The following is an 11066-nucleotide window of genomic DNA, read 5'->3' as shown; positions in this document are numbered from 1 at the left end:
ATAAAATAATTATTTATTTATTTACAAAAGATCTTCACATATAAATATTAAACTAAAATTACTGGCAACAAGATTCTAATTCTTTTAGTCCTCTCCTTCAGTAATGAGGGATTCGGTTGGGGTAGTGGTTGAAATTCCCTGAAAAAAACAATAAACAAAACAATAGTAAAATACAACAGTCCTAAGGTGCCAGGTGTCATTTTTTATAGTAAGTCTAAAGTCAGTGTGAACTAGTGAGTCTCAAACTGGCGTTAAAAGTCTGATCTTTATTTCACAAAAAAATATTCTCCAATCCTCACTATTAGTTAATGAAGCTGGTCAATACAACAGTCAGTATTTTTGTCCATTATAACATAAGAACTTTAAATTGACCTTCTTCCTTCGCATATTGACGAAGAATTTTGTTAAGCAGTGTAATTGCAGATGATATTTTGATTATTTCTTACTTTATAATTTTTATTATTTTATAATACTTATGAAGTCTGATTTTTACATGTATTAACTGTTACCTTGTCTTCGTCTTATCTCTTGTCATATGGTTAGTCAGTCACATATCAGTCTATCCTTGTCGGTCCATTGGGGCCTATTTTGTAAGCAACTGATTTCGACACACTAATGGGTCTCTTCCCCCGATTAAAGCGAACTGAAACATTTCGGTATTTTGGATGGTTTTGGGGAGCATTATCAGCCAAGTTAATGCTTATTTGTGCAACTCTAACGTTTCTACCCCTATTCTTGCCACCACCACTACCATAGAAGCGGAATTTCGATTTTGGACGCTTCATGTCCGAAAGTGAAGGAGGAAATTTTGGAGGAAACGTGTGATCTTTGATATCAGAAATATCATTCGTACCTATCGAATTCGATTCTGAAAAAGTACTTAGAAAATTTGAAGATGAAGAATCACTGCTGAAGTCAGTGGTAAAAGGATTCGTGGCAAGAAAATCATTGGAGGAACTTGAAGATGAGTGTAATGAAGGAACGTCTTCGGATGTGGAATAAGTTTGGTCTTGGAACGGGTTGTTGAAGTCACCCAAATCCTTTTGGGTTCCTATCTCTATATCTTGGACGTTTTTGTAATATTCTAATAACGAAGGTGGTGATACGTATGCTCCAAGACCGGCATTTAAACCATTCGTTATTGTTGTTGGAGGCGAAAGATTGAGATTGAGAGAATCGCCGTTGTTCAAAGTTTCAGAAGAATGAAGTGGGTCATTTGTCAGTGGTGGATAATTAGGTATAGGTGCCGAAGGATCTGTTTCTAAAGGTAAATATTTAAATGGAGGAATACCGGATGTTCCTGCATCTATTGCTGTTGGAGTTTTCGCGTTCTTTTGTACCTTCTTCAGTATTAAAAGACCAGCCTCAATACCTTCTGGTAAATGTTCGTAAGACTCTGTAATGTTATAAAGTTACAGTCAAAGTCAATGATTATATTGGATTGTTCGGAAAGTCATTTCGTTTTTTCCCAACAGAGGATTTAATTGTATTCTTTTGCACCCAACTTCACATTTAAGCCGTATAATTTTTATATGCTTTGAGAGCTCATATAGCAAGGCTTGTGTGTGAAAAATTCCAATTAATTCTACGCAGTAGTTTTTGGTTGGTGCCCTTTTAAATATGGAGAGCGATAAGCAGCATTTTCGACATATCTTACTGTTTTACTACAGAAAGGGTAAAAATGCTGTTCAAGCCAGAAAGAAATTGACTGATGTGTATGGAGAAGGTGTGTTGACAGTACGCCAGTGCCAGAACTGGTTCGCTAAATTTCGATCCGGCAATTTTGATGTCGAAGATGCACCACGTTCGGGAAGGCCGGTTGAAGCTGATAAAGACGCGATAAAGGCATTAGTTGATGTGAACCGGCGAATAACAACACGTGAGATCGGATTGAGGTTAAATTTATCAAATTCAACAGTTTATGACCACTTGAAAGGCCTGGGATTATCCTCGAAGCTCGATGTATGGGTTCCCCATGTTCTCACAGAGAGAAATCTGTGTCGCCGCATTGACGTCTGCGATTCGCTTCTCAAACGTCACGAAAATGATCCGTTTTTGAAGCGCATCATCACTGGGGACGAAAAATGGGTTGTATACAACAACGTCAAACGCAAGAGGTCATGGAGCAAAAAAGATGAACCGGCTCAAACCATTTCCAAAGCCGATATTCACCAAAAAAAGGTGATGCTGTCTGTTTGGTGGGATTTTAAAGGAATCGTTTTTTTTGAGCTTTTACCGGATAACACAACGATTAATTCGGAAGTCTACTGTCATCAGCTGGACAAACTGAATGATGCACTTCAACAGAAAAGGTCAGAACTAATCAACAGGAAAGGTGTAGTGTTTCACCAAGACAACGCGAGACCTCACACAAGTTTGGTCACTCGCCAAAAGCTTTTACAGCTTGAATGGGATACAATGCTACACCCACCATATTCTCCAGACCTGGCACCATCGGATTATTATTTGTTCCGGTCACTCCAAAATTTTTTAGACGGTAAAACCTTCACCTCAAATGAGGAGGTCAAAAACCTCCTCGATCAGTTTTTTGCCAGCAAAGACCAAAAATTTTATGAGCGTGGAATTATGCTACTACCAGAAAGATGGCAAAAGGTGTTGGACCAGAACGGTCAATATATAATTTAATAATGTATTTGTTTATTATACGAAAACTCTTTCATTTCCTCAAAAAAAAAAACGAAATGACTTTCCGAACAACCCTTTAGTTTCAATCTTGATTCATTTTGTTGTTAGGTTACTTATCGATTATTGGTTGAAGTTGTCAATTACCTTCTGCAGCATGATAAGACGAAGGAGGAGGAGGACCGTAGCCTGACGAAGGAGCAGAAGGGAAGTGTGACGGTGGAGGACCATAATTACCTCCTGGACCTAACAATCGTGATTATCAAATGAGATAAACTTAAAATTAGAAAACTGATTTACCAGACGATGTATGATGACTGACAGGAATTTCTATACTGTGATCAGAAGAAGACCATGATGACGGTTGAGTTTTGGCAGCGTAAACGATTTTTTTCCCCAAATCCGAAACGACGTCACCTTTGGACGCTAAAAATCTACCTTTGGCTTCTATCAAATACCCACTTCCTTTAATTAATTTTCCCCCGATAGCCAGAAGACCACCGTTGACTGCTTTGGCTGCCTGGAGGAGGCTGCTCAAGATGATCTTCTTTATTTCCCACGCCTCCTTTAATTTACCAGAAGAATCGTGGTGCTAAAAACAAACGACCATTTTACCATTTACATTTTCCAATGAGTTCAGGATTTACTTCTGGTGGTGGTCCATAATGATGTCCTCCGCTATCACCTCCGCTTCCAGAATGATCACTAAAGCTGCTTATGCTTCTGCTAGCACCTCCAATAAGTTTTCCTATGCTATTTGTAATATGTCGGGATCCAGCGGTTGCCGATCCAAGTGCCGCACTGGACACGGCTTGACTCACAAATCTCTTTTTCCTACCTGTCTCTTCTATGTATTCATTAATGTAATCTAATTCTTGACTAGATAATGTGGCTGAATGATCTACATCAAAATCGTTCAGTGGAGGCTGCTGACTTACGGTATTTTGGAAGAGAACAAGGGTGATGATGCTTGACAATGCTACCTACAGAAAATAGGGACGACATAACCAAATCTTTAAAAAATAGGAAGAGGACGCAATTGAATTTTAGTAGACCATCTGGGGTCTAAGTAGCTCAACTGAATTGACGCGATATTATTACATTCTACCGAAAAAGTGATCGGAAAAAAAGGAGGAGGCTAGAAATCTTTCGGCCAAAACTAGCAATAAGAATGAAACGTCATAATATCTTCTTAAAATTCGGAAAATTCAACTTATTGATGACGTCATGTACTTTGCAGTTTTATAAACTTCCTAAGAATAGCAAGTCCTTTGAAGGATTTGATAAAATAACTCTTTTAGTGTAAATTGTTAAGCAAGATTACAAAAACATTTACAAAACAATTTTCAATGTTATTAGAGCTACTGTTTAATGTGACTGAGATTCTAAACCTTGTTTTTGTTGGAGATAGTACTGTGTAGCTATAAAATTTCATTCTATTTTTTTATATATTTGTTTTTAATTTTCTTTGGGACATAAAGCAGGTCAGAATCTGTACTAGCTTTCATTACGCTTTCCTTTAAAGACTACCTATACTGTCCAAGATGATCTTAAAGAGAAGATGAGGTTTGTAACGTGTTCTACTGAGTCAGATTGCAATTTTACTTACACATATATATATAAATATATGTACATATAAAGGTACCTTCTCCAAGAGACTTGTGTGTTTTGTATTGCGCCGTCAATACTCCGAGGAAATTGGAATTTCGATAGAAAGTTTAATAGCTTTCAGAAAAATCTAGCGCTGACTAGTAAAAGAGGAAAAATGTGAATAAGTCAGCGGTTTATTTGAAATTTTGACAAATCTGCTGTAAAATACTGCTTTAACATAAAAACACACACTGTGAGAAACAAAATAAATTTTCATTAACTTGAGCAAGTACTTTTAACTAACATTCACTATAAGTAAATAATTGATTAATTAAATTTGTAGATTCGAAGTATTTTAATTCAATGGTTTTTTCATTATAACAAAAATTTTATAAAAGGGTTGAATTACGAACTGCCTTTTATAGCAGACAACCCTTTTACAATTATGTATTCGCAGGTGTCAAAAGATAACGATAATAAAAGTTTTATTTCAAAATTATATGTACGCCTGTATAGTGGGTACAACAGAAAAAAGTTCAGTGAATTTTAGAAGTTTTTAATTGCTATTTTTCTTATGAAAGTCCTGTATCTTTTTAACATAATGACAAAATAACAAAACACATTCTAAATTTTTGTTTGTTCTACAACAACCGCCAAAGTTTTTCCAGTCTTCATTTTACATTCTAAAACACTGTAGTAAATTTTGATTCAATGTTTCGTTTCTAAATTTTAATTTTTAATTGCTTCCTCATTGCATATATAAATCTATTTTATTGCCGAAATTTTCGTATTTACCTAAACGAAACGCGTTGTTACATACTTTCATTTTTGTTTACATTGTCGTAGTTTCCGGCTCGTTGGACCATCGGTAAAAAAAGAAGGTGGGCAATTGGAGCAAGGTCAAAACAGGTGTCAAGCTTCATAAAAAGCTACTTTCTTTCAAACAACAAACTTTTTACTTTTTACTTTAACATGTTATGTGCATGGAATATTTAGTAACTTTGACTTGTTTTGTTTGTTATGTAATGCAAAGTGTTATTTAAGGCAAAGGAAAAAGAAACAGAACAAAAGGTGAAAAAAATATCAAACTTACAAAATATATTTACTGTCAATCGATCAATCATTGAAACATTATTTCAAACTTATTATTAATATTCTATCGAATATAGAAAAGTCATTTTAAGAAGTCTGACATTTTTAATTATAAAATCAATAAATGAAAGCTAAGACAGAATGGATTATTGTTTTAAAAGCAAAATATCTATGTGGCTAATTCAGCATCACGCCTAATTTTATATTTTAAACAGGAAGGCAGTTTTGTAATAAATTAAATGTTGGTCAGCTCCATGTAATTAATTTAAGAGAAGTTAAATTACCCGTTCTCCGTTGATCATCATTTTAATCGGAGTTACTTTCCCTTGAAATATCTATTGCAATTTTACTTTCTAAAAAACATGCTAGATAGGTATCTTCCTAGCTGACCCACCGACGCCTATCAGTCGTTGACTTTACTTTTTATTTTTTCTTTCGACAACGAAGGACCTTTCTCAATATTTTATAAAGACATTTGAATTAATATTGCTTGATTTTATTAATATTGCACGTAATGATAAATACGAGTTATTCGCAGGAAGGAAAAGCAAATGATTAGTTGTCTGCATTTAAAAACCACTTTCGAATTTTAAAAATAATAGCAGAATATGGGTCAAAGGTGAGGTCATACTTTTACGTGAACTTCGACAAGGATTGAATTAACTGACACTGACGCAGGTATTGTTTAATTAATTTGATATTTTTTTGTTATTAACAGTATAATCAGTCAAATCAGGCTTCTTTAGGGTAGATTTCTTCGTTAATTCATGATAATAAGATAATGACAATAAGACCAAATGTTGCGAGTTGTAATACCATAAACGAGAACAGTATTGAATAGAATTTCCAAATAGTTGTTTCTAATAGTCACCATTATTCTTGTTGATTTCTCAATTTCATCGAGTAGTTCACTATCCATAAAAATAATTGAATTTAAAATTGAATCAACTCTCTAACTAGGTCTCGTAAAAAAATAACTTGGATAATTTCAATCCCGCGATAACTTTTTGTCGTCATGGAGTTAGTTAGTAAAATCGATGACGTTCAGGTTTTCATAGGAATTTTCTCTAACAGCGCAGTTGGAAATGTACATCTGCATATTTTGTGGAACTGCTTTTGAAATTACAAATTTTTTAGACAACTGGTCGTCCGGGAATTTTATCACCAATGACCCAGATTATTTGTTAAAACTGATTCAGGATGGTACCCAGATACTCGCGATTTGTCCTATTTAATTCTTTACATATGATTTTAGAATATATTGAAGTGGATTATTATGCCAGTATTAGGACTATTTTTGCATTACATGAGGTGTTTGCTGCAGCTTAATATGAATCGTCCAGAACTAGCTTCCATGATGCTTCTTAATGCATCATCTTCGGTTGACGTAATAGTGCAATATGTCACCGATTTTTCTTGTAAAGTGAAAGTTAAAACTGGTTTCTATATGAAGCAGATCTTTAGTAAATAAACATCGGTAATTAATTGTTTTAAAAGAACTTGTTATTAGTACAATATTTAGAATACTTTAAGAAAATTTGAAATAGTGATTACTATTTAATATTAATTTCACTACAAATTACCTCAAATAATGAAGAAAAATTGATGCTACTGTCACACCCTCGTCGGGAATGGAACCCGGAACCTTTAACCACCAAGTTACGAAAGGTAACAGTAGCAACTACGATGAAACGTACTTATTAGTTAATTGTTATGTACGCTAACATCATATGAAATACTTTAAAAATCTTTTAATAATAGCAGTAGGATTCAAAGAATCAATAGATGTGTCTGGAAACACAATGTATGACCTCTTAAGGCTATATTATATTCTGTAGAACAACAATAATTAATTTTCTTAACAAAAGGCAATTTTAATATACATTTGAGATTAGGAAGATAACGAGAATTAATTAAATTATGTTACTGCTGTAGACGTTTCTGACCATATTGCTTGCTTACGAAGGGTCGAATTCGAATTCCCGAAGGTGGTAAATTTATGGGGTTTTGTATTCTCCGTAGATGTCCCTTTACAAGTATCCAAAATCGCAAAATAATTAATTACATTTGGAAACTTAGGCACAAACTAATTTCTTCTGTAAAACGGATTATACCTACAAACTTTATCTTCCAGTCAGTCTTTCCATGCTGCCTTCCTAATATCTTAATGCAGTTAGACAATAGAATTTTGAGTTTTTATCATGGAAGAATAAAACGAATCTAATTTGTTAAATAGAAACATCTGGAGAAGAGAAACGGTTTATATGAAAGGTATAAAATGCGCTTGTACTTTGTATATGTACTTAATTTTGGATAATTCAATTATATGGTATTATGGAACTGTTGGAAATGCCTTACTGGGCGTTGCATATTGTATTATCAATTATCTTAATTAGTTTTAAAGAAGTAACAAGACGATGCTACAGTCTCGCAAATTTTTCATGTTTAGACATTTAAAACACAATTACAAAATGTAAATAAATACTGTTTTTATTTTCCTACAAGTGTCCTTATCAATGGATGTCGACATCCTGACTGGATAATACAATTTAATAAAGAGATAAACTGACTGATTACCTATTAACTTCAAACTTTGCAAAAATGTTCTTTAGACAATGTAGGCGATCACTAAGAAAGGATTTTTTAAATTTCAACCCCCAAAGAAATGAAAAAGGGGTTCAAAGTTTGATGTATCGATCAAGGTATATTAATAAAAATAATAAAAAGTTAGAATAAATAGTTTAAGGACGTATATCATATAGATAACAATAACAATAACAACAGTAGACAATTTATCGATTGTTCTAATTAAATATTGTTCTCGAAAAATAGATCGCTAGTGTGTGTGATAACGCAGCCGCTTGTACACGCTGTACAAACGTTTTTTTTTAATTTATGTTATTGAAGCTGAGAACACAATATTCATTAAATAAAGTGCGCCTACTTGAATACCTTCTATTACAAAGCAAATGCAATAGGCATGCACGTATGTACATTTTTATATAGATGTGCATGTTATGGAATTATGAAAAGTGAAACATATTGGAAATTGATGAACCTGCTTTAATGTATAATCACGGTAGGTAAGTAGACCAAAGGATGTCCCCTGTTTATATTTATCGTTCTGTACGACATGCGTTTAGCTTTCCCTGAGTAAAACCAGCATATATAATGCTAATTTTCCAAATGAGCGGTTTCAATTTTGATAGAAAGGCAATATACCTATAGTAAATGTCGTATGACAGGCAATTTTAACTGGCACAAATGTATACATACCTATATATTTTCGTTAGATACTTTTTGATAAAATAGAAAAGCATCAAAAAGAATTAGAATTATCTTAAAATGATAAATTATTGCATGCAACACAATCAATTAATTAATTAATCAATTAAAATCATGACATCATATTAGGGAACGTACCCATAGTACGTGACCCATTTTCTACAATTTTCTAACCCCCCTTTCCCTTCCAGTTTTTACGTAGTGATTCATAAATATGTTTTTAAAATTTTTTTTGCATACAGAAAGTCTTGAATATAACTCGAAAAAGCGTGAAATTTCCCTAGAGGATATTGATTACGTGACGAAACCCCCCCTGCTCCTGTAATCAAATGTGGTAATTTTGGAGACCCTCTCCCACCCCTGACAGGTCACGTAATATAAGAACATTCCCTTACACAAATCTTGTGTAATCTGTTTTTGGTTTATCACTAAATACAACTGAAACAGTAAAATATTAATTTTACAATATATTTTTTATAACTGCGATTTCTTAGATACACTCAAATTTCTTAGACAACGTACCCATACTACGTGACCAATTTTTTACAATTTTTACCCCCCTTCACCTTTCAGTTTTTACGTAGTCATTCATAAATATGGTTTTATAAATTTTTTGAATATAAGTCGAAAAAGCGCGAAATTTCCCTAGAGGATATTGATTACGTGACGAAAACTTAACCCCCCTCGCCCCTATGACCAAGTGGGGTAATTTTGGAGACCCCCTCCCTCCCCTGACCGGTCACGTAATATAAGCACATTCCCTTACAGACACGCGAAAATGAAAAATTTTAGACACATCTTGTGTTATTGTTAGACATCAAAACTAACATTATTAATCTATTTTTGGTTTATCACTAAATACAACTGAAACAGTAAAATATTAATTTTACAATATAATGTTTTTAACTGCGATTATAACTAGATACATTCAAGGTACCTACACATTGCAGAAGTTTCGCAAAAAAATAAAATCAATGTACGTACTGAATTTTACCATAGATTCCAATTAATGTAAATTGAATAGTTATAACCCATTCTAATTCGATTAAGATTCAAAATTGCATCCAAATTCAATAATGTAAGACATCAAAAGCAAAATTACTGCGCTAATATGCTAAATTAGATGAACAATTCCGAGCATGTCAATTTCAGGATTTCGGATAACATTAACATTAAGAGAGCATCTTTATTACTCTCCAACAGTTTAATATCAATTACTCTTTAATATAAAGGAATTTCTTCATTAACATTGCACTGCAAAGCATGAAATGAAATAAATGACAAATTGTTAGGACTGCAATTTCTATTTCTTTATTCTGAGGAATTTCAACACACTTACATGCTGTGTAAAATAATTCATATGAAAGATAGATATTATGCGTGAACTTGAACTTGCGGTTTTGTAAGTTTATTAACCAGAACGCTAGAAAATTTATCGGTAGACTGGTCTTCTTTGAACATATTAAGTTGTAAGTTTTTGGCCTAGGCCAAAGTTCTTTTTTTTAAACTAGTAAATGCATATTCATTAAATGTTTTGTCCGTCATAACACATTTATTTTCGAACAAAAGAAAATTATTTCGTAATCGCAAAGTTGAATCAATTCTTTCACGACACAGCTACATGCATGCGATATTAAATTCAAAAATATTGCAGTAAAGAAAATACACCGATGTGACGTTATAGACACAGAAATAATTATAAGTTGCTTTATTTTATTAAAACTAAATGAAAAATAAATTATATTAATTGGAAATCTATAATGTTGTGTTGAGAATATACTTTGACGCATTTAAATGTTGTACATCTTTTGGTAAACAGCCAAACACATAAATAAAATTGAAACAATTCTCATTGTAAATATTACAACACCAATCCCAGACAAATTATTGAATATTATTAGCATTAACTGAACGGCATGCGTATGCAATGTTTATATTTGTTGTAATTGTTGTTCTCCTTTCAAACGCCATTCGAGACGAAGGACCTAGTTAGTCAGTTGCACATATTCAGTAAAGATGATTGTAACTTTTCATAACCCAAATAATCTTGCAAATTCATAAAGCCACGAAGATACTTTCACTAGGTGGAAGAGTTCAGAAAACAAGCGTCGATTTCGATGTCATTGGTCGTGTTAGCGCCTTTGCCGAAATTTACTTTCTAAATGTACCACTTGGTATATGCAATGAGATATAAACAATCAGAATGAAACAAGTTTTTTAAATTGCACATCTAAGTTTTACTTCGAATGCGTTAAAATTCTACGAGAACCGGTTCAATGAAAGTTTGTCCTATAAAAATAACAATAAATTATAGGACTTGTAGTTGTTGAAAATAATTGTGAAAATAACAAGACGAACATGAATTACAAAATGATTAACTACAGCCGAAAGTTTAATTAATTTAACTAATAATGAATATTATTTAATTTAAATACTGAAACAACTAAATACATCAA

The 11066-nt window shown here is 33.0% G+C and overlaps 1 protein-coding gene across 3 annotated transcripts in view; it reads right to left on the bottom strand.

Moving 5' to 3' along the window:
• Positions 1 to 38: 38 nt before the first annotated feature.
• Positions 39 to 11066, bottom strand: part of LOC108734744 — an 11724-nt gene continuing 696 nt past the window's right edge. The window contains exons 2-6 of one of the 3 annotated variants that reach the window (XM_018466406.2): positions 3291 to 3626; positions 2944 to 3235; positions 2791 to 2889; positions 510 to 1396; positions 128 to 138 (exon numbers count right to left, since the gene is read on the bottom strand). In XM_018466406.2, coding sequence (XP_018321908.1) covers positions 555 to 1396; positions 2791 to 2889; positions 2944 to 3235; positions 3291 to 3626 — 1569 coding nt within the window. In that variant the 3' untranslated portion in view covers positions 128 to 138; positions 510 to 554. Of the gene's footprint in view, positions 139 to 509; positions 1397 to 2790; positions 2890 to 2943; positions 3236 to 3290; positions 3627 to 11066 lie in introns of all 3 variants that reach the window. The other 2 variants (XM_018466407.2, XM_018466408.2) reach the window with 2 other exon arrangements.

Source organism: Agrilus planipennis, unplaced genomic scaffold (genome assembly GCF_000699045.2).
Source record: "Agrilus planipennis isolate EAB-ADULT unplaced genomic scaffold, Apla_2.0 scaffold66, whole genome shotgun sequence".
NCBI classification, from domain to species: domain Eukaryota; kingdom Metazoa; phylum Arthropoda; class Insecta; order Coleoptera; family Buprestidae; genus Agrilus; species Agrilus planipennis.
This window is presented reverse-complemented; position numbering and strand designations above follow the sequence as displayed.